We start from the raw sequence: 23,657 nt of genomic DNA, 5'->3' as shown, positions 1-23,657 counted from the left end.
GACCAATGTTTTTCTAGAAACTGGGAAGGGAAGTGTAAAAAGTAAAAAGAAAAAATGAAAAATTAATAAAATCTTCCACCAAATGTGGGACTTCCCACAAGCCGATGTTAGTGCTGTGAGCACCGAAAAAACACTGAGGTCGTACACTGAGGTACTCTGGGATATGGAGGGGTGGAGAGTTCTAAATTTAAATATTCAGTGCCTTTGTTCTGCTACGCCGTCCATATCCCAAGAGTACTCCAGTGACCCCTAGTGGATGAAAAAGAAATATCTACCCCCTCCTCCTTATTTCCTGGGCCCCTCTCTTCCTATTCTAGCAGTGTCATACTGGATCTCCTTCCTCTTTATTCCATCAGTGAGCTACAGGGCATCCCTCCTCCTTATTCTAGCATTGTGATAAATGGGCCACCTTCTCCTTGCTCCAAAGTGCCCTATCCAGCAGTGTCAAACAGGGTCCCCTACCCCTCCTCATTTCAGCAGTGTCATACAGGGCCCCCTACCTCTCCTCCTTATTTCAGCAGTGTCACACAGGGCCCCCTACCTCTCCTCCTTATTTCAGCAGTGTCATACAGGGCCCCCTACCTCTCCTCCTTATTTCAGCAGTGTCATACAGGGCCCCCTACCTCTCCTCCTTATTTCAGCAGTGTCATACAGGGCCCCCTACCTCTCCTCCTTATTTCAGCAGTGTCATACAGGGTCGTCTACCTCTACTCCTTATTTCAGCAGTGTCATACAGGGCCCCCCTCCTTATTTAAACAGTGTTATAGAGGACCCCCATGAATTTTAGTCCAGCAGTGTCATAAAGGACCCCCCACCCCACCCCCACCTTATCTCAGCAGGGTCACAGAGGCCCTTCACAGAGGCCCTAATTGTAATAATTAGCCAACTCCTCATTACTCCCTAGTGCCCTATTCCAGTAGTGTCATACAGGGCCACCCTCCTTATTTCAGCAGGTAATAGAGGCCCTCCCATTTAATTTCAGTAGTGTTATAGAAGACCGCAGATCTCTTTATTCCAGTTGTGTCATACAGGAGCACCCTCCTCCTTATTTCAGCAGTTCATTCAGGGCCCCCCTCCTCCTTATCTCAGTAGTGTTATGCAGGCTGTTATCCTTGAGTAATATGATGCAGGTACGTCTAATTAGTGAAAGTGACTTACAGGGCACACATCAGGGTCATCATTGCACATCTGCAGGAAGCGTTCAGGTCTAGCAGAGGAATGTTCAGGACCCTGAGGTACAGACACACAAAGAGTTACACGCAGGCCCATACTGTGTAACTTCATACATGTAATTACATCATCCGCTAAACACCATATAAACATGTCTTTAGCATCCACACTGTACACATTCTACTTTGCAGGCTAAACCCTGCAGCCAATATCATCTGTTCCAAACTGCCGGCATGTGAGAGGTTTAAGGAGAGGGATGCTAGGTCAATAAAGGGTTACAGACTGTATCTCATGTGATATGGGCATGGGACAGCTGGCTGAAGAAACCACAGGGTGGAATAGTCAAAATTATACTCTGTAATGTAGAGGTTATAGTAGCTAGAATAAAACAAGAAGTTGCACATGGACTATCTACATATGTAAAGGACCATACACATATATACAGTACAGGAGATAAGAAGTGTGTGTGTAGTCTGACGTGGATGCTTAGGTATGCTTGGGATAGGCATATGAATATCCTTACAAAGTACTAAGGTTCAAAAAGGGTTGAGATTACCAAAACGATAAAAAACAGGAGCACTCTATATAGGCCAAGTGGTTCTTATCGGTCATAAAATTCGATGTCTCTATGTATGTCTGGCATCATTGTGTATATCTAATAGCACTTTTCCACTAGAAGTCTTGGGTCTGACCCTGGATTTAGAACACGGTTCCAAGCCAGGCAGACCAGAGACGGACCCCTTTTCCACAACGGCGCCGACCCGGGAATATCCCAGGTCAGCGCTGTTAACACTGCACTCGGGTGCAGTGTCTTCTGGACAGCGCTTGGGAAAACCAGCAGATCGAGATCGGGACCCTTGGGGCATGGCCTCGATCCCGTTAGGCCACTCCCCCAATGTGATGCTGCCCATCGTGACGAACACTCTGGAAGCTGCTGGGCTGCCCCCAGCCTCCGGCGCACACTGTCCCAGCCAGCGCTGCTATCTCCATAGCAGGACAGACAGCAGCGCTGACAGCATGCACTGCCCCCCCCCCCCCCAACCTCAGGACACTACGGTGAGGGAGGTATGGGCTCATAACATGCTGTAAACGGGTCCCGGGTCGGATGACCAGGGTAACCTGTTTACACTACACTCTTACCCAGGTCATTCCCGGGTCCAACCCAGGTAGCTACCCAGGTAGGATTCTCGGATCACTTGACCCATGTTTTTTCAGAAGGAGCCTTTTCCACTACCAAAAAACCCGGGTAAATGCGCGCCCACATGCAAAAACCTGTTTTTTTTTAATCCATTGGCAAAGGCGTATTAGCCTGTAGGACAGAATAGGACTGCAAAGACTACCACACTACAGAACACAGTAGCTGTCATTTTCAGCAGTGGCTGCTTAGATGATCTTCCCTACGACACTGACTTCACTACGGACATGGTACACTATGCTTCAAATCACAACCAGTGACTTGGTAATGTTGAATATAACAGAAATTTCACACGAGTCAACATGCAGAAAAAGATTATTTCCTTACCATGCCCTCCATGCCATGGGGTAGTAGCAAGACGATTCCATTCTGTCGTACCCACTTAGCCTGGCCGGGGGAAATGAACTGGTCGATGATACATTGAGCTGTGTTGTGGAAATCTCCAAACTGGGCTTCCCAAAGAACCAGTGCGTTTGGACTGGCCATAGCAAACCCAAGCTCAAAACCTGGGGAGACACAGACATTGTGACTTCGTCAGTGTGCACCTGAGTACCACCTACTTCCATCCAAGAGGACTTGATGTGTTTGTAGAATATGCTTTAGACTTACGTCAAAGTTCCACCTGACTCCCCCTCTCGGCATAACGGCAGAGAATACAGTGTACTAAGCGGCTTCCTCTGCCAGTTCCCTTGCTATTGCGAGGCTTAGAGTTCTGATGCGAGAGCACACCACCAGGGATCGGGAGGAGGACAAGCAGCGGCAGCATATAATGCATGTCAGCACACCACCAGGGATCGGGAGGATGACATGCAGCGACAGCATATAATGCATGTCAGCACATTGTGCCATCTCCCAGATGAGGATTCGTAAGGAAAACCAGTGCACAAAGCTCTATTTATGTAGAACTTACTCTCTCACATCCCATACAAGTTGTCCTACAGTACACACCATCCACTCTATATCCCTCCTACAAACACCAGCCCCTGATCCTATAGTTACAGTCCTGTACGGACACTATTCATAGAGACTGAGCCGCACTCATCACATACGTGTACACCCGACGTATCTAAGCGATCCGTCCGTCTAGCCCCACCAGAGTGCACAGAGACGCTCTCCAATTCTAAGAATGGGGTGCGTCTCCATCACGGACACGCGTTCGCCCAGGACGGAGACGGCTCTCGGCGCACCCCAGGCACAGACAGAGCCACGATTAGCGTGGCTCCATCTGTACCTTGTACGCTCTGCATAATCTAATGTTAGCCTCCCATACACACTAAATAATTATTGATGGTCTAGTCCCAAATGTCAGTAAAGGAACACTTTTATAACATAGATCACCACATCATAGTCCTGCTGCAAGGTATCACGTCTCACACTCACCCAGTACGCCATACTCTGACAGCGAACTGTTGCAGACGGTGTATGGAGCTTGGTTGGGCCACAGATGGTTCATAGGAATACATGTTCTCTTGTCTACATTTTGGTCATGTAAGACGTGATGACGATGGCTGCGGGATAGACAACACGCTTCATGTATGAGTGCATATCACTGCGGCAACAAAGATAACCTGACGCAAATCAGCCTTAAGGTACATTCTATATCAATGCATTCATCTAATAACAAACCCAACACTAGAACATTTATAGATAAAGTAGGTATATATGCATTGTCAGGCCAAAGGTCCAGAACAATTGTGTCATCAGCCTGGTAAAATGACATGTTGTGTGATATAAACTCTCACACTGGTTGCATTAAACCCTATCCATGAGTCTACTTTCACTTGATATTTCTAAGAAAAAACAAAGCTGAAGTGGAAGTCAGGAGAGCTGGCCCTTTATGGGGATCCAGGACACAGTGGTATTGAATCCGGGCACAGTGTTGTGCATGTGGGGTGTTATTTCTCCTTTCTGCACAATATAATCTACATTCTAATGAGTAAAGGTTACTCCATGATGGTTTCCCTGATACATGACAAATTGATCCAGCCTCCAAAATCTGCCTCCAGGATAAAGCACCCCCATTACCTACACAAAATGAAGGGTTCCATTCTGATCTGCAGTCCCATGAATATCAGATCAGTCCACACCATACCCTTTCCTACATAGGCCCATCCACACCACCAATCCGAGTATAAATACCTGAAAGTACCCCTCTCTACGTCCTGCCCGCTCAGACGAATGTGGATGCCTTCCTTCAGGAGTGAGCCAAATGCCATATACTCAGCCAGGGCCCAATCAACGGTCCTGTTCTTCACCATCTCCCCTCGCGCTTTCAGTATGCGGCTAAGTCCTAGGGACAGACGGCGTTCGGTTACATGTACAGATAACATACAAGTGGAGACACTGTAGTTGTAAGTAAACGCTGAGGGGAAAACAACTTTACCTCCATGAATAGTAAAGTCCTCTACAGGGACGGAGCTGGCCACGCTCCCGATGTGTGTCAACTCATCCTCGCTGAGCCCTGTGGAGGGACAGGACATGCTTCGAGGCTGCCCATCCAGAGTGAAGAAACCTGCGGAGCAATAGAGGATTAGTGGTACCACAATCTGAATAGTATATACAACTCTGCACCTGGTGTACAGATAATATGGGACTATGGAAGCAGTGCTACACATATCTCTACTCACCAAATAGTGTATATTAAAAATGTAAACAAGACAACAAATATTTTATTGAAATAAGATAGACTAAATTTAAACAAAGATACATCAAGTATTACATAACCTTTCACTCTGTATATACAGGTGGAGTATCCCGTATCCAAATATTCCGAAATACAGATTTTTTTGACTGAGACAGAGATAGTGAAACCTTTGTTTTCTGTTGCTCAATGTACACAAACTTTGTTTAATATGCAAAGTATTAAAATATTGTATTAAATGACCTTCAGGCTGTGTGTATATGAAACATAAATGAATTGTGTGTATGTACACAAATTTGTTTAATGCACAAAATCATTAAAAATATTGTATAAAATTACCTTCAGGCTCTGTGTATAAGGTGTGTAGGAAACAAATGTATTCTGTGCTTAGACTTGGGTTCCATCGCCAGGATCTCTCATTATGGTATGCAATTATTCCAAAATACGGAAAAATCCAATATCCAAAATACTTCTGGTCCCAAGCATTTTGGATATGGGATCCTCAACCTGTATACTGAAATCTAGTGAATGTAAGCTCTCACGAGCAGGGCCCCTTCCCTCATGTGTCTTTCCTTCTCTTGCTTAAACCATCTTCTACTCCATACTCCCTTCAAAAGGCACCAAGTCCCTAAGTTTTCTGCCACCCTTATACTTATTTCAGTGTCTTCTGCTGCTGCAGCTATGATACTATATACCCTGTACTTGTCCTATATTGTCTTGAACTGTAAGTCGCTAGTTTCTTGTTTTGCTTATTTGGTTATGTACACTGTAACTGGGCGCTGCGGAACCCTTGTGGCGCTATAAAAATAAAGTATAAAAAAAATAATAGTGCTGGGCAGATGCTATAATACACACCAGGCCATGGGGAGTCCAGCCAATGCTTAATGTGAAGGATTTTCTCATCCTTGGAGCGTGCGAGAGCCTCCTCGCATATCTTGTCATACTTCGCTATCTCCTCCTGTAATATACAGACTGTTATAATGACACCGCTCTCCCTATGTAGAAATATGCAACGTTTATGGTACACTACAAATATACTAGATCTCTCCAGTAGACTGCAAAGCTCTTTACCTCATACTCAAGCTGGTTGACCACTCCCTGCGACACCAGAGTCTCTGCATATTTCTGCAGTACTGGCTTCTGTTTGCGGATCTGCTTGTACATCAGAGGCTGTGTAAACATGGGTTCATCCATCTCATTGTGTCCATTCCGGCGGTAGCACACCTGCAGAAGACAAAAGAAAGGTAAGGAACACAGATAAAATTACTGACATTACCACATATGCTTATCAAATGGGGAATGGACTCATTTACCAACCATGTGTCTGTTTGTTCACTGACAGGACCATAGTGTGGGAAATGTGCACTGGGATAGATTCTAAGGGCAGGATTCAAATGTTTTATTGCCCCCGATCTCCCGTCTAAAGTGACAGGAGATCGCTGGGCGATATTTTAATGACCCCCGTTATCGCGCCCATAAGAGACGGGTTTAGCCGCGTAAAGCAGCCAAACCCGACTAAAGACATGGGTGCAAACGTGAAAAGTCCAGTTTCGGTGTCCAAACGGGTCACTTTTTGCGCATTTCAGCTCACCACCCATCGGCAGCAACATTTGAATACTGCCGGCGGGCGCGATGGGGGTACAGAAGATTTGAATCCCGCCCAAAAAGTCAACTTTCCTTATAATATGGACCATCCCCCTATTAAAGGGCCACCAAAAACAGAAATGGGTTTATTCAGATGCGTCCTCATACATCTAGCCTCAATATGCCATGAAGCGGGAGATGCCTGGCGTGAGTTAGCCAGTTCCTGTGTAACTCTGCGAATGTCGGCACTCTTTTTTTCCGAAAATGTGTCTTGGATACAATGCAATGTGACTAGTATGCATGAGGAGACTGTGCTGATTAATGTGATATGACAGTTGTATATTGTGTGACTGAGTTTATATACAGAGCACAACTTATATTGGAAAAAAGCTGCAGCTGCTACATAGTAGCACTTCATGTACAGATTCAGAGACTCGCACTCTAAACGTCTTTCCTCTCCAGCATCCTCTTTCTCCGGCTCCAATTATTATTCCCCCTATACTAGGCTGTAACTATGATCTGTAATGTTTCCTGCACAAACTGCATTCAACTGCCTAAATAAGCAAAAACAGACCTCAGAACCATAAATCATCCTCTCATGACCTCACTTCTCACCCTCCTCTTTCTTTTTTGGATAATAAATGTTTATTGCCATTTACAAATAGATATGAGCCAGTGGTTCTCAAACTGTGTGCCGTGGCTCCCTGGGGTGCCTTGAGACACTTGCAGGGGTGCCTCGGGTTGGTGGTCCAGGACCAATTCAAATTATTTATGGTCATTTTAATAGAAGGTTGATATACTGATATAAGCAGTAAAACATTATCCATACAAATATAACAAAATTGCAGTTTCAACACATAAAATAACAAATGAGAATAAAAAACAACTACAGAGAAAACATGTAAAAGGGACACAGAAGGAAAAAGGAAAGAGAGCAGAAAAAGAAAATCGGAAAGGATTGGGGGGGGGGGGGGGGGGGGGGGGAGGTAAAATGGTTGGAAGTCAAAAAAGCCATCGCTAGGCTATGATCTGATCCTGGGGTCTGCAGGCAGGTATAAAAATGATGAATTCTGGCTGCACTGGAACCCTCTACTTGAACAGTTGGAGTCGGTATTCAACACACTCTTTATAGTATAGCCACGTGATACATACGTTTTACCGGCAGATGGAATCCCAGCAGTGAGTCTGCTCGCCACGCTTCGACCCGGTGGCTCGCTGCTCTCACCACAGGCTATATTTCCACTCGGCTGGTGGCATGGACCCACCAGCAGAGTGGGAATACCCGGAGGTGGTCGGATTCCGGGTGTCAGTATTTCACTGGCTGTCGGGATTCCAGCGTTGGTCTCCTGAACACTGGGATCCCGACAGACAGTATTTTAACTGTATCCCAACCACACAAACCAGGTACAAAGACCCTTGGATAACGGCTTTCGCAGTGTTAATAAAATGCATAAGTAGAGATTTTTTATACTTGGAGCTTTGCCCTCCCACTTTCTAATAGCTTCTGCTGACACCTCGCCAAGCCCCTGGGCTCCATGCAATCCCACTATCTGCTGATACTCAACATTCCACCCAAAAACTTTCCAACCACCTTGTAATTCCAATGCCTTCAGTCTTACCCACATTCTCTCCACTACCATCCCCCCTTTTCCTGTGCACTTTGGAATATGAGGAATATGAGATTTATTTGTAAAAAACTTGCTTCCATCATGATCTACTTATTTATCATTAAGCTACTTCCAATTACAGAAAGCTGCCTTACATCATCTTACACTAACATCCACCGCTGTTCTCTCCTACAGGGGACTGTCGACTGTCGCTCAGCCACACAAGCATCATCTCCCTAATCATCAACACCACACCAATATCCTCAGTCTCCAAGCCTCATCCAAGTCTCACTCCGTTCTAATGACCCTACCTCAGAAATATTGTGGCTGTGAAACTACATATCTCAGAATGCTTTACCAGATGATTAGTGGGAAAGTATGCTGGGACTTGTAGTTTCATCACAGCTGGAGAGCCACAGGTTCACCAGGCCTGGACTACTGCAACTTCCTATCTGGCATTTCACATAGCCATCTCACCACTTTAATCTACCTTAAGCAATGCAGCAATAAAGAATCCAAGTCAAATTACTCCTCCAGCCCCCTTCATCTATTTCAAATATCAAAGACCTCTCCTTTGCTCTTCTTAAGTCTTGTGCCTCACCTCTGGTAACCACCTCTACAACCTGCCTATGGTACCTCTCCTGTGCCGCTACCCACATAGGTAACTTCCTACCACACAAAATGACTATCTTCCACAATCTTACAATAATTCAGAGCTCTCTGAAAACCCATATTTGTGCTCCATATTCTCATCTAACCTTCCCACACTAATGCCCCCTATCTCCTTTCTGAGCCAGACTCCTATTTTCAGCTGTGCCCTCCTACAATGATGTACAGTTATCACTACTATAGGTAGGGCCTACCAACCCTTTTCCATATTTGTATTTCATTTTTCCGCCTTGCATGCCCGTTTTATACAGGTCCTCTTTTTCCCACTGTTCAAACAGTGTAGCCTTACAAACCACAGAATAGATTGTACCGTCACACAGAAAATGTAAATACAATATCTTAAGTCGCCATGGTATTGACTCTTCACTTGTATGTTTGGGAATGTTTTTGTTTTTATAAAAAAGGCAATGGTCCTTTCAAGTTTCTATCTTCTTAATTTCTCCTATATATACTACTTGTTTGAACATTACAAAATATGTTTAATAATAAGATTGTAAGGGACATTTTTATTGCTTTGTGCGGTTTGTAAAATTAACCACTGGGCTACCTGCATTGTTTGGGCCTGGCCTGAGAAGTCCGCACAGGATGCAGCTGATAAGACCACATCAGAGCCTTCTGCTTCGTGCAATACTTTGTATTAGTTGAAGAACTGGGCAACGCCTTTAAGGTTCTCAGAAATGAACTGCTCCTTGTCCAGAACAGAATGTCTCATAGAATATGATACAGGTAGCAGTGCATAGTACTGCCATTGCAGATAAAACGCACAATCATTAACATAGCAATAATTCCATTAGTCATCCAAGATGCAGTGGAAAGTCACCCTGCAGTGCAGGCAGCCACTCACTCTTCTGTGCAGACAGGAAGATATAGGACCATAGAAATAGTGGCACAGTAAGTAATTTGCACAAGGCCACAATACACAATCATAGTTCATAACACGATCATAGTTCACAAGTGCCTTAAATGTGGGTGAATTTGGACAGTTGGAGGGGTGAATGCAGGAGAGCCACGTACCAGGTCCACCACCACGTCCTTGTGAAACGTGCTCCTCCATTCCGCAGCCACATTACAAACATACATGACAGCCTCAGGGTCATCAGCGTTGACGTGGAAGATTGGCGCATTGACAACCCTGGCCACATCTGTCGGGTAAGGAGAGGAGCGTGCCATTCGGGGGTCTGTGGTAAAACCAATCTGAGGGTGTAGAAATACAGTGTTATGGGGTAAAGTGGCTCACTTACATATAAAATAACGTCTTGTTTTGCAATAACAGATTTTGCAGGCGCTCTGCAGCACAAGCGTTCGCACTTCTGCAAAGCGAGAATACACTCCCCGGTGGGCAGCAACAATGCGTTTGCACGGCTGCTAAAAACTGCTAGCGAGCGATCAACTCGGAATGACCCCCTATGTCCCTAAGAACTCCAGCTCATATGGAACACCACACACAGAGGTGAATGGCAAATAAAGTGCATGTCACGTATGCAACATACAGTGGAAGCCCCGTACCTGGTTGTTGGCCACCACATGCACGGTGCCATGTGTAGTGTAAGACGGAAGATCACTCAAGTGGAAGGTCTCATACACAATCCCTTGTCCAGCGAATGCAGCATCTCCGTGTATAAGGACAGACATTACCTGTATGACCAGAGACGGGAAACATCTGAGTACAATGCGTAAGCCACCTACAACGTCTGCTTACCTCTTACTCTCCTGGCTCTCACCTTTTTACCCTCCGTATCACCACCATAGAACTGCTCTGCTTTGGTTTTGCCTTGGACGACAGGGTCGCAAGCCTCAAGATGGGATGGGTTGGCAACCAGAGACAAGGTGATATTTCTGTCGGATACCCTGTTTATCCTTCTGTGGTACATTCCCAGGTGGTACTTGACGTCACCAGATCCCTACAATAAACACGTGAGCATGTCATACTCCATGTGACAACACAAGGCTATGAAATAAGGACACATTCCAACGTCAGGTCAGCATTTACAGAACGTACCTCATCTGCAGCTTCCAGCTTGGAGTCAAACTGACAAAAAATCTGCTCCAACTCTTTCCTGATCACGTTGGCCAAGACATTAAGACGACCTCTGCAGGACAGAGAATGGAGGAGGCATTATACGAACATGCATGCCTGTGAACACTAGGTATATATGTCTAGGGTTATGTAAGCAGACAGTGGGAAGGTGTAGACAATAAAGTAAAAATATTGATAAATGTGGGACATCAGGCGAAGATCAATTTGAATGTGATGCAAAAGATGGAGTACATGAGAAAGAAGACCATGAACTATTGAGAGTCGGCTGCACATGCAGATCACATGGGTCCTAGGTACCTGTGTGGCATCCCCATGATTACATAATCCACACCACTCTCACTGGATTTATCAATGATGGTTTTCAGGGCCGGTATTAGGACGTCACAGCCTTCTAATCCAAAACGCTTCTCAGAAGACCACTTACGGTGGAGGAACTCTTCAAATCTGCATAGAAGAATAAATATTATCATAAGGCGTTTATACAGAAAGAGAATGGAAAATACTAGGAGGAAACAATAAGCCACATAGAAAACACTATGGTCCAGGAGTAAACTCATTACCACTAATACTATTGCCATCTCTCTTTATTCCCCTATCCATATCCTTCCATCAAAGGAATTCTTGCAGCAAGTCTGCTGTTGGTACTGCCTGTCTATAGTTTGGGTCTAAATCCTATAGAAATAATAATTCCGAGATATAAATTTCCAGGACTTGTTACCACAAAAAAGAAAAATGACTCCGCAAACTCAAAAAAGGAAGCAATTCTGTGACAATACCGGCACCAACATCCCGCCCCCTCACAATCCCTACAGTCGGCATGCCGAGTTAAAGGGACTATTCCTACTTGTTCCTATTCCTATTGTTATCACATACAGATAATGGGTTAATGGGTTGGTATCGCGTGGACCGCCGCTCATAATACTGACACCGGGATCCCGGTGTTGAGATGCCGGGCGGAGGGGGGCTTTGGAGGCCGGGCGAGCGAGCGATCCGAAGCCCCTGGGCTCACCACTGGTTCTATTCCCACTCTATGGGTGTACACCCACAACGCCCATAGAACCTGTGGTAAGCACAGGGGCTTCGGTGTGCTCGCCCGCCTCCCCCCTTCCCCGGCATCTCAACACCAGGATCCCGGTGTCAGTATTATGACCAGCAGTCCATGCGATACCAACCCACTAACCCATTATCTGTATGTGATAACAGTAACAATGTTTGATAGCCTATATAATATGAGGCTAACGCTGCTCCTCGCCTCTATGGGGGAAATTCAAGTGTTTTGCACGCTGTAGCCACTAGATGGCACCCGATGGAGCAATTCAAGTGCTGCTCTGTTCGGGTATGCACAGCCGCCGGCGCTGACTAGTTGACTGTAAAGAGCTAGTTTTCCTAAATCACAGCACAAAGGGGGAGATTTATCAAGGTTTAAGAGAGTGATAAAGTGGAGAGAGATAAAGTACCAACCCATCCGCTCCTGTAAGTTTTAAAACACAGCCTGTGTCATGACCGTTACGAGCCGATTGGTTAGTACTTTATCTCAAAGATTTGATAAATCTCCCCAAAGACTCGATTCTTAGGATTCCACAGAGAGAAAAACTGCTGCGGGTGCAGAAAATTAGGGACTGTTAAGGACTGTTTAACTTAATTTAGCTAAAACGTACATTAAATTTGTTTCTGTGACAGAGTAAGAATGGGCTTTGCATAGTTCCTGAACCATGTTTATTAAATAGTAAAATATTTATTGCTATTGGAGGAGAGCTGGGCAAAACATTATCATGGGAGAGTGGGAAGCCAAACATTAATGATAATACTACACTAGGTAGACAAAAGTGATTGGACACTGACCGCAAAAAGATCAACAAGATTTTAGAGACGTCAGTACTGTGCAGGTCCACCACGTGCAGTGATTACTGCAGACAATGGGGCAGATGTATTAACCTAGAGAAGGCATAAGGAAGTGATAAACCAGTGATATGTGCAAGGTGATAAAGGCACCAGCCAATCAGCTCCAATATGTAAAGTAACAGTTAGGATCTGATTGGCTGGTGCCTTTATCACCTTGCACAGATCACTGGTTTATCACTTCCTTATGCTTTCTCCAGGTTAATACATCTGCCCCATAGTTCTTGGCAAACTGTCCACAAGTTCCTGGACAACAGCAGGCTGGATGTTTTGCCATTCCACCTCAAGTACTGTGACCGCCTGACACACTGAAGAAGGTCTAGTCTGTCTCGAACGCTCCCGTCGCTCCAGCTCGTCCCAGATGTTCTTATTGGAGTTAATATCTGGACTCTGAGCTGGCCAGTCCATTCGGGTTACCGAATTTTTTGTATACCAGTCCAGCGTCACCCTGGAAACATGCCATTGTGCAACCTACGATGATCCCCTTTACAAATTCGGTTAGCTCCTTCCAACAATCACTTTTGTCTACGTAGTGTATATGCTTACACTCCCCCTTATCTGCGTAGGGATCAGAACATTGTGCAAATAGATACAGACACACCCGCAATTAAGTTAATCGTCGCACCTTGTTGACCTAACCAGCCTGGCGAGCAGAGTGCGTTTTTCCTCATTGGTGAACTGCATGATCCCTGGGCTCTCAAACTTGTGCCGGATCCACTGACATTGCTCCAGGTCATTGATAAACATGAACTCCACTCCAATGTGCTGGCAGTAAGAGGTCTGCACACATGAAAAGAAGATGGAGCAAGGCAGCAATATGCAGGGTACTCAGTATATAGAACACCGGAAAGGTTATGTGTATGTTCTTAGCAATGGGTAACACCAGCGGGTCGTCACTCCTCACCTCTAGTCTCCTAATGATCTCTCGAAGGGGAAGTGCTGTCTCATTCCCTCCAATGAATGTAGTGGTTGGCAGATGGAAGACTTTGTCCAGGTCAGATTCCTCCAGCCCGTAAAACCCTGCGGAGGGCAGTGGTCAGAGACAGACAGACGGAGGAAGCATTACAGAAGGAGAAGCACAATGCAGTCGTCCATGCAGAGAGGGTACAATGGTGTTGGTGTGATATTCAGTGAGCAGGGCAGGTGGATGGCATGGATCAGAGTACACAAATAGGAGGAGGATACAGGCAGCACTCAGGAAAGGAGAGGAGAGAGGTTAAGGAGCAGATCACAAGGAGTTGTTAGGTTATATATGGTTCCGATGGGTATATTGGATGTGGCCCATGTTTGGAAGACAGATGATTAGAAAGAGGTGGGGCAGAGGAAAGGACAAAAAGCAGATGATGACAAATAGAATGGTAGGTGGTGGGAAGGGGAAAAGACAGACATTAGTCTACAACTGATCAAGGTTTTTCAATGTTTCCCATTATATTAGGAGTCAGTAACAGTAAAGATCAATATAATGCACTATCTCTCACGTACTCATACTAAACCAATTATACACCAAGTGCATTACAAACCCTCTAGCTACCAGGAAAAAGATAAGGCAACGTATGAACACATCACCCACTACATCTGCTATGTTAATTCTGACAGTCACACTAAGGGGAAACTTTACATAATAATTATTCTCATTCACAGCTCCCTTTGATGTTTTGCTGTCACTTGGATCTAATCGGTATGCTGACTGCCGGAATCCCGACCGCTAGTTACAGATTGTAAACTGAAAACAAAACGTAAATCTCCCTGAATAGATATTGCTATAGCAACTTATATATGTCAACCCAAAAGGTGACCTACAGAACAAATGACCCCCAATCACGCATGAGCTGGCGTTTCAGATGAGGGAAACAAGGATCAGGAAAGAGCTAGCTCTGTAGTCCAGGGACTGTTAAAGATGAATGGAAACTATAAATTAGACAGACTACATATCAAACACCCATCCCAATAGTATAGATGGGAATATTTCCCTTCAAATTGGAACGTTGTTTGAAAGCATGAGAATCCAACTACATCAATTGCTTGCCTGCAGTAATTCTCAGTAGTTTGCAGGGCCACTGCTTGGGATCATCAGGTGTCCCTGGACGTACGGGTCAGGGCATGGTTACTGAACTTGATAATTACACGTTTTTAATCACTGCACTAATCAATGACTTAGAACTCCCAACAAACAGGAATATAATACAATTTGCATGGAGTTTACTCAGAATATAGGAACTCTACTGTCCAGTTGGTTATACATCTGTGACCTTTGCAGGTAAACACATTCCAGGAACCTTTTGTTAAATCGTAAGACTTTCACAGGAGACTAAACACAACTGGCAGCTATAAAGAAGAACATCATGTTCTTTATTTAAAAAACAAAAAATAAAAATAAAACTGTCAAAATTACCAGTCAGTCAAGAGTCAGGACAATAGGGATTGTGTAGCTATCATCATACACAGACTTGGGTGACTCTCAGAGCCTAGACAAACTAATTTGTAGCAATACATAGTGGTAGCAATATACTTATAAAACACAAGAAATTTCCCAAAACTGTCCTCCAGGAAGACTTCTTCCTGTGGTGGTGGAAACTGTAGCAGCTCCCATTGATGCCAATGGAGATTTCTCAAATGGGACAACTTGTCAGGAGAGATATACCAACCTCATAGTATATGATAAATCTAAAACCACAAGTATTGGCATGTTGTACCTGTACCCACAAAACTTATTTACATATAGTGCCTCACAGTACTGCACATTCACAGCTCATTTACATATAGTGCCTCACAGTACACCACATTCACAGCTCATTTACATATAGTGCCTCACAGTACACCACATTCACAGATCATTTACATATAGTGCCTCACAGTACACCACATTCACAGATCATTTACATATAGTGCCTCACGGTACACCACATTCACAGCTCATTTACATATAGTGCCTCACAGTACACCACATTCACAGCTCATTTACATATAGTGCCTCACAGTACACCACATTCACAGATCATTTACATATAGTGCCTCACGGTACACCACATTCACAGCTCAATTACATATAGTGCCTCACAGTACACCACATTCACAGCTCAATTACATATAGTGCCTCACAGTACACCACATTCACAGCTCAATTACATATAGTGCCTCACAGTACACCACATTCACAGCTCAATTACATATAGTGCCTCACAGTACACCACATTCACAGCTCAATTACATATAGTGCCTCACAGTACACCACATTCACAGCTCAATTACATATAGTGCCTCACAGTACACCACATTCACAGCTCAATTACATATAGTGCCTCACAGTACACCACATTCACAGCTCAATTACATATAGTGCCTCACAGTACGCCACATTCACAGCTCAATTACATATAGTGCCTCACAGTACGCCACATTCACAGCTCAATTACATATAGTGCCTCACAGTACACCACATTCACAGCTCAATTACATATAGTGCCTCACAGTACGCCACATTCACAGCTCATTTACATGGGTGTGGATTATTAGATCTACAGTAAAAAGAGCTACAGTCAATAGGTCTACCACTAATGGTAGACATGCATTGAGTCGACAGGGTCAAAAGGTCAACATAGAATTGGCAGACAGTAGGAATGGTCGACATAGTCAAAAGGGCAACATGGAAATGGCAGACACAAAAAAAGGTAGACTATTTTTTGGGGGGTGTTTTGTCACTTTTCTGCCACAAACAAGCCCCATTAGTGTACTGCTTCAGGCAAGGTGCATCACAGCGCTCAGCACAGGTTACTATTCCTAATCACAGTCCACGTGGACGGTAAAGTATGAAATAGTTGAAAAAAAATGAAAAATACATTAAAAAAAAAAAAATTGTGCCTACCATGTGTGTTTCAACCAATGTCATGTCGACCTTTTGACCCTGTCGACCTAATGCATGTCTACCATTAGTGGTAGACTTTTGGGTGTGATGTATCATTTGAATACCACCCAAATCTCCTTTCTAAAGTGATCCCCATTATCGTGCATATTGCACCCATAGTGATCAGGTTTAGCTGTGTAGAGGGTTAAGGCGCCTCGCTAGCCTAGGGGTAGCGAGCTGAAATGATGATCCCACACCAGTCAGCAGAAACAGAACGGGTGTGCAAGGGGGTGAAAAGAATTGAATACCACCCATTGACTGTAGATCTATAGTCTGGTTACCCATTTACATATAATGCCCAACAGTACACCACATCTACAGATCATTTACATATAGTGCCTTAAACTACACAACTCATTTACATATAGTGCCTTACAGTACACCACAACTCATTTACATATAACGCCTTACAGTATAGTACATCAGATCCCATTTGCACACGTATTGCAGGAAGGTCACATATGAACCCAGCCACAAAGGCGGATTATCACAATCTCAACCTTTGAAATGCTTTAAGTACTAATCACTAAGAACTATGTAATTATTTCCATGTCCAATAGCAGCGATGATAACGTATTGGGGAATTTACAAGTTACAGTGGTTTATTTAACAACCATTAATTAGATAACATGATGATTAAACCACACCCTGAAAACAACGTAGGCTGCTAAGAAGCAGAGACCTTAACTAATGGATTCAAGTCGTAGTTGCAACCGTTAGACATCATCGCTGTCATAAGGCTCCACAAAGTGAAGTTGTTTTTTTTTTACCCTTCCTGCAAACACCAAGATCGATATATACCTACTTACACTACCTTCCAGCCACACAGCACCTCAGATGCAGGTGAGACTAAAATAAGAGATGGGGCATAAGGAGGCAGCAGGGGAGGGCTGTTGAAAATGTTCCGTACCTCCCACGGTGAGAACTCGAAGGTGATCCAGAAATGCTGGCAGCTCTGAGTGGGTTGGGAGAAGAGGTTGCAGCACGAGGGGTCAGGGGTTAAGGAAAACGTTTGCAGCATGGGGAAAAACAGAGAGGAGTTTTTAAATCTAGAAACTGAACACCACAAGGAAGGAAGGAAGAAAGGAAGGAAGGAGGGAGGGGGCCCTCTCTGTGACATAGGTGGTCATTCCGAGTTGATCGCTCGCTGCCGTTTTTCGCAGCGCAGCGATCAAGTGAAAAAACGGTATTTATGCGCGTGGTACGCAGCGCGCATGCGCTAAGTACTTTCACACAAAAGTTTGCAGTTTTACAGTCGCTCGAGTGTTCGTAGTATGATTGACAGGAAGTGGGTGTTTCTGGGCGGCAACTCTGCGTTTTCAGGGAGTGTGCTAAAAAACGCAGGCGTGCCAGGCAAAAACGCAGGAGTGGCTGGAGAAACGGGGTAGTGGCTGGCCGAACGCAGGGCGTGTTTGTGACGTCAAACCAGGAACTAAACAGACTGCAGTGATCGCAAGATAGGAGTAGGTCTGGAGCTACTCAGAAACGGCATGACATTTTTCACGCGCAATTCTGCTAATCTTTCGTTCGCACTTCTGCTAAGCTAAGATACACTCCCAGAGGGCGGCGGCCTAGCGTGTGCAATGCTGCTAAAAGCAGCTAGCGAGCGATCAACTCAGAATGAGGGCCATAATCTGGAGGGAACGAAGCAGTCAGGGGGCATTGTGCATGTGGCCGTGGTCCAGGTCTATAAGAGTGTCCAGACACACACAGTTCTGCAATGAACTATAAGTTTCAATTCAGGCTCATAAAAACAAAATAAACACACTCACACATATATACACATACAGGTACATGTGGGAACAGAAACAGAACAAATGACGGATATACATAGCAGCAGCACTTGTAATTACTCTACCACAATATTCAGAGGGCTCATTTGGACACAATTCATTGCAGCATCATGGACCAGAGCAACTCAGCTGGATGATGCTGCCTGAATAGTGATATATGGGGACAGAACTACCACCAGCACAACTATCACTATCAGGCCACACCCTAATAGAAGCCTTACATGAGAAATTATTTGCTGCTTGTCCTGTTGTTTCCATGGTGGTTTCCTCCACTTGTACATGCACAGCACACTAGCATCACTGATTTGGCATTCTAGTGATTCTCACTGCATTCAATAGGAAGCTGTCCTGTCTGATACACTCACCTGTGTAGCAGTCCATGTGCCAAATCTCTTATCCTCATCTCACCATGTACTATATCATTATATAATACTTTCTATGGGTAGTGGGAGCAGAGTCGGTCCGGCGCATACGCGGCTAAATAAGGCGCCACACTGAGGAGGGTGCCAGGTAGCAGGAGTCAGACATCGCAACTGCTCCTGATTGGCTCACGAACCGGCGCCTCCCTGCCGCCAGAGGCCGGACCCTCTCAGTGGCGGCGGCTGTAATCAGCACTGCTGGCGGCATGTGCGTACCTGGCACTGGTGGGGGCATGTGCGTACCTGTGCGTACCAGTGTACCTGGCACTGCTGGGGGCATGTGCATACCTGGCACTGCAGATAGAGGTGAAACTGACTACGCCCCTTGTTAGACCACACCCCTTTTGTGACGCGCACCTATGAGGTGCGCTGTCCCTTTAAAAAGTTTATCCCATCAAAGGGCGCCACAAAATGTTATTTGCTTATTAAAAAAAAAATAGGCTCGGGCCGGCCCTGAGTGGGAGGCAACCTGTGAGGCTCTCAACTTCAGGAGCACAGACTGCCCAAGCCTGCTGATGAACAAACCAACCTGCACACTTCTTAATGCTGCACCACCACCTACTGAAAGACTAAGCCTTAGTCTTTCAGTAGGTGGTGGTGCAGCATTAAGCTTAGTCACTAAGGCCTCCCTCTTCACTTGCCGGAGCCACAGTGGCAGCTAATTTTCCTGGGACTATAATACAGATGGAAGAATGGGAGAAGGAGAACCAATCACAAGCCACAATGATTGCACGCAGCATCTCCCGGGGTTTTGGCTACAGGTAGGAGCTCCACTGTCATTGGTAGTGCATGTTAGCATATCCAGTAATGGGGCCTGAGAAACGCATGTACGGATGTTATGGAATGACAGATTGCTATAGGTAACAGCTCCAACTGTAAAAGTAACTTTTTTCTTGTGAGGTTTTAAAAACTTAAGCTTGATAGAAATGACTCGTATATACCAGCAAGTATTTGTGTATCCTCGGTCAATTTCATAGCCTTACTCTTGTTTTTGTATTTTTTAAATTGCAGCATTTAAAATACACATCACTATCCAATTACACTGGATCATTTGCACTAGATTAAGACGATCTGTCCACGTGTTTTTCAAACCCAATCTCATATCTTAATCAAATGGTAATTTAATGGTTTAGCCAATCCTCTTGTAAAATGTATGATCCGGTGCATGATCCTGCAAATACACAGAATGACTCCAGACAGGTACAGGAGGGCCCGTCTTATTCCCAAGGTGTGTACAAATATTTATTTTACATCACACTTCTCAAAAACTACCCACAGTGGTTTAGAAGAGAGGCTTCAGTGCCAACGTGAGAGGCACAGGAATTAGAATGTACGGATTTGTAAAGCATGCTCACTCAAATGAACAGTATTTAATAGAGAATATTCTACTATTCATGCCAATCTAGGTGGTCTAGGAGAAATGACAGCTTACTTAATTAGTAAGATATCATAAGCAGTGACTTAATTGGCATCTCTTTCCATTTGATTTAGCCATCTGTGCTCAAGCATGGATTTCCTTAAAACGTGGACAGTTTTGTACACCCTGTGCTAAGAGATGATGTTGGGGAGAGTAAATAGCTAAATGCACTGGTGAGGGAACAAGACTCAGATGAGAGAGAGATAAATCTTCATTGGAAAACCAACCAAATAAATATAAAACATTTTGATGTACTAACACCAAAAGTCCTACAACCAAGAAAAGTTAAACTGACCAATAATTTACATGTTACAAGTACTCAGATCAGTATGCAAACATATTATGTACTCATGCCCACACCACATGCTCTAAACCCCAAGCAGGCACATTCACATCCCCAGCCTAATGCCCGCACACACCCTTTACATGCCATATGCGGTTAGTTGTGCTCACTACGTGAACTAATCTACATTAGAAGCTATGGCTGTGATAGTAGCAGGAGCTGTGGGGCCTAACAAAGTAATCACCATCCATTGTACACCCAGAGGCCACACTAACAGCTTCCTTAGGTCCAAGACACAACAGTAGGGGCAAATTTACCTCAACTCATTTGCTTAAATATCTCCATATGCAGTTCAAGATGACCACTTTAAATTTATAGCACTAGACCATACTGGCCTGCTCTCCCGGAATATCCGAGATTCCCCTCCCTCCTCCGGGTTTACCTGAGCTCTTCAGGACATCCAAGAGAGAAGAACAGCCACCTGGGTCTACCACTGCGTCATTGAGCTCCCAGGTGACCCTCTTCTCTAGGAAGGTCTACTCTTTTGGTATTACGTGGCAGATTAGGTACACCTGTCACTTTTACGCCACAGGAGACAGCTGTTAGTTGTGACCTCTGCTCCTACGTTTTAGCGAGCAGGGGACAGACATACATTGTGGGGGGTGAAAGGGAGGCGCAGAAGCAGTGACCATACTAGTAGAACTGTTGGCCCTCACCGAGTTTGTCTGAGGATGTGACAATGTCAGCTGGCACACAGGAATCCAGATCTGCATCCAGAATGCCAAGTGGGTCAAGCTGGGCAACATGGTGCCCACGGATCTATACAGAGGAGAGGTGCCAGAGTAGGGTGGAGGAAGGGGACAGGAAATGTAGGTGCAGGAGAGTAAGGGTGGGAGGGGTTCGGGGATTAAACAACAGGGAAGAGAGCGGATGATGGAGTAATACAGAGGGTGAAGAGTATAGAGGCACCACATAAAATAATAAACAGACGGAGAGGGAGACAAGGAGGAAAGCAGAGAAGAGAGAAGTTACAATGCGTTTGATACAGTAATCCTCACCGACATTTGGAGGACCGACAAATACTGGAGTGACATCAAAATTAACAGAGCTAATCCCGAGAGGGTCAAGTTTTGCAATGTTGTGACCCCTTACCTAGAAACAATGACACAAACTGGTTAATGACTCCTCCCCTCCCGCTCACAGACAGTCATTATGTAATCAGTATGTGGATGGAAGGGGTTGCCGTCTCAGCATATACCATTTATAGGTATTGACATCAGCCCAGGTCATATCCTGAGGCTTCTTTCACAGTCAGGCAGTTATTGTGAATACTCAGCAACATTTCCCCAAGGTTGTATAATTACACAGTACCGCACTTACATTCATTGGACACAAAACCACTAAAGATAACATTTAGGAAGTTGTGTATGCAACCAGTAGCAGAAATTATTCATGTACATGCCTATACAGTTTATCACGTGTGTGCAGATGTCAATGCGGACAACAGTGTTAGACAAAATCCACGTTCACATTACATATTGACTTAAATAACAACATAATACATTACAGTATCTTATTCAGATCCTACAAATATACAAAATGAATAACCTGAAATAAAAACGGGGTGAGCAAATACATGTGCAGGAAGGATCATAGTCAGTATAGAGCTGGGCTATAGGGAGCACGCGGAGCGCACACAGCCACAAGAGGCATCACAGTCAGTATAGAGCTGGGCAGGCACAGCTACAGGAGGCATCATAGTCAGTATAGAGCTGGGCTATAGGATGCAAGGTGAGTACACACAGATACAGGAGGCATCATAGTCAGTATAGAGCTGGGCTATAGGGAGCAGGCGGAGTGCACACAGATACAGGAGGCATCATAGTCAGTATAGAGCAGGGCTATAGGATGCAGGGTGAGTGCACACAGATACAGGAGGCATCATAGTCAGTATAGAGCAGGGCTATAGGATGCAGGAGGAGAGCACACAGATACAGGAGGCATCAATCATTATAGAGCTGGGCTATAGGATGCAAGGTGAGTACACACAGATACAGGAGGCATCATAGTCAGTATAGAGCTGGGCTATAGGGAGCAGGCGGAGTGCACACAGATACAGGAGGCATCATAGTCAGTATAGAGCTGGGCTATAGGGAGCAGGCGGAGTGCACACAGATACAGGAGGCATCATAGTCAGTATAGAGCAGGGCTATAGGATGCAGGGTGAGTGCACACAGATACAGGAGGCATCATAGTCAGTATAGAGCAGGGCTATAGGATGCAGGAGGAGAGCACACAGATACAGGAGGCATCAATCATTATAGAGCAGGGCTATAGGATGCAGGGTGAGTGCACACAGCTACAGGAGGCATCATAGTCAGTATAGAGCTGGGCTATAGGATGCAGGGTGAGTGCACGCAGATACAGGAGGCATCAGTCAGTATAGAGCTTGGCTATAGGATGCAGGGTGAGTGCACACAGATACAGGAGGAATCATAGTCCGTATAGAGCTGGGCTATAGGGAGCAGGATAAGTGCACACAGATACAGGAGGCATCATAGTCAGTATAGAGCTGGGCTATAGGGAGCAGGATGAGTGCACACAGATACAGGAGGCATCATAGTTAGTATAGAGCTGGGCTATAGGGAGCAGGATGAGTGCACACAGATACAGGAGGCATCATAGTCAGTATAGAGCAGGGCTATAGGATGCAGGGTGAGTGCACACAGCTACAGGTGGCATCATAGTCAGTATAGAGCAGGGCTATAGGATGCAGGGTGAGTGCACACAGATACAGGAGGCATCATAGTCAGTATAGAGCTGGGCTATAGGGAGCAGGATGAGTGCACACAGATACAGGAGGCATCATAGTCAGTATAGAGCTGGGCTATAGGGAGCAGGATGAGTGCACACAGATACAGGAGGCATCATAGTCAGTATAGAGCTGGGCTATAGGGAGCAGGATGAGTGCACACAGATACAGGAGGCATCATAGTCAGTATAGAGCAGGGCTATAGGATGCAGGGTGAGTGCACACAGCT

At 45.0% G+C, this 23,657-nt stretch overlaps 1 protein-coding gene across 7 annotated transcripts in view; it reads right to left on the bottom strand.

Moving 5' to 3' along the window:
• The window catches only part of OGDH (oxoglutarate dehydrogenase), a 150,272-nt gene that overhangs the window by 17,743 nt on the left and 108,872 nt on the right, over positions 1-23,657 (bottom strand). For 3 of the 7 annotated variants that reach the window (XM_063931913.1, XM_063931914.1, XM_063931915.1), the window contains 15 exons: positions 21,333-21,435; positions 13,708-13,823; positions 13,429-13,583; positions 11,202-11,348; positions 10,866-10,956; positions 10,588-10,767; positions 10,373-10,501; positions 9,881-10,060; positions 6,078-6,230; positions 5,862-5,964; positions 4,749-4,877; positions 4,505-4,655; positions 3,746-3,873; positions 2,693-2,871; positions 1,159-1,230 (listed from right to left, as the gene is read on the bottom strand). In XM_063931913.1, the coding sequence (XP_063787983.1) occupies positions 1,159-1,230; positions 2,693-2,871; positions 3,746-3,873; positions 4,505-4,655; positions 4,749-4,877; positions 5,862-5,964; positions 6,078-6,230; positions 9,881-10,060; positions 10,373-10,501; positions 10,588-10,767; positions 10,866-10,956; positions 11,202-11,348; positions 13,429-13,583; positions 13,708-13,823; positions 21,333-21,435 (2,016 nt within the window). Of the gene's footprint in view, positions 1-1,158; positions 1,231-2,692; positions 2,872-3,745; positions 3,874-4,504; positions 4,656-4,748; positions 4,878-5,861; positions 5,965-6,077; positions 6,231-9,880; positions 10,061-10,372; positions 10,502-10,587; positions 10,768-10,865; positions 10,957-11,201; positions 11,349-13,428; positions 13,584-13,707; positions 13,824-17,614; positions 17,636-18,862; positions 19,041-21,332; positions 21,436-21,674; positions 21,769-23,657 lie in introns of those variants that run through there. The other 4 variants (XM_063931916.1, XM_063931917.1, XM_063931919.1 and 1 more) reach the window with 4 other exon arrangements.

This window comes from Pseudophryne corroboree, chromosome 6, assembly GCF_028390025.1.
Source record: "Pseudophryne corroboree isolate aPseCor3 chromosome 6, aPseCor3.hap2, whole genome shotgun sequence".
Lineage (NCBI taxonomy): Eukaryota > Metazoa > Chordata > Amphibia > Anura > Myobatrachidae > Pseudophryne > Pseudophryne corroboree.
Note: the sequence above shows the minus strand (reverse complement) of the source record. Positions and strands in the feature narration are given on the sequence as shown.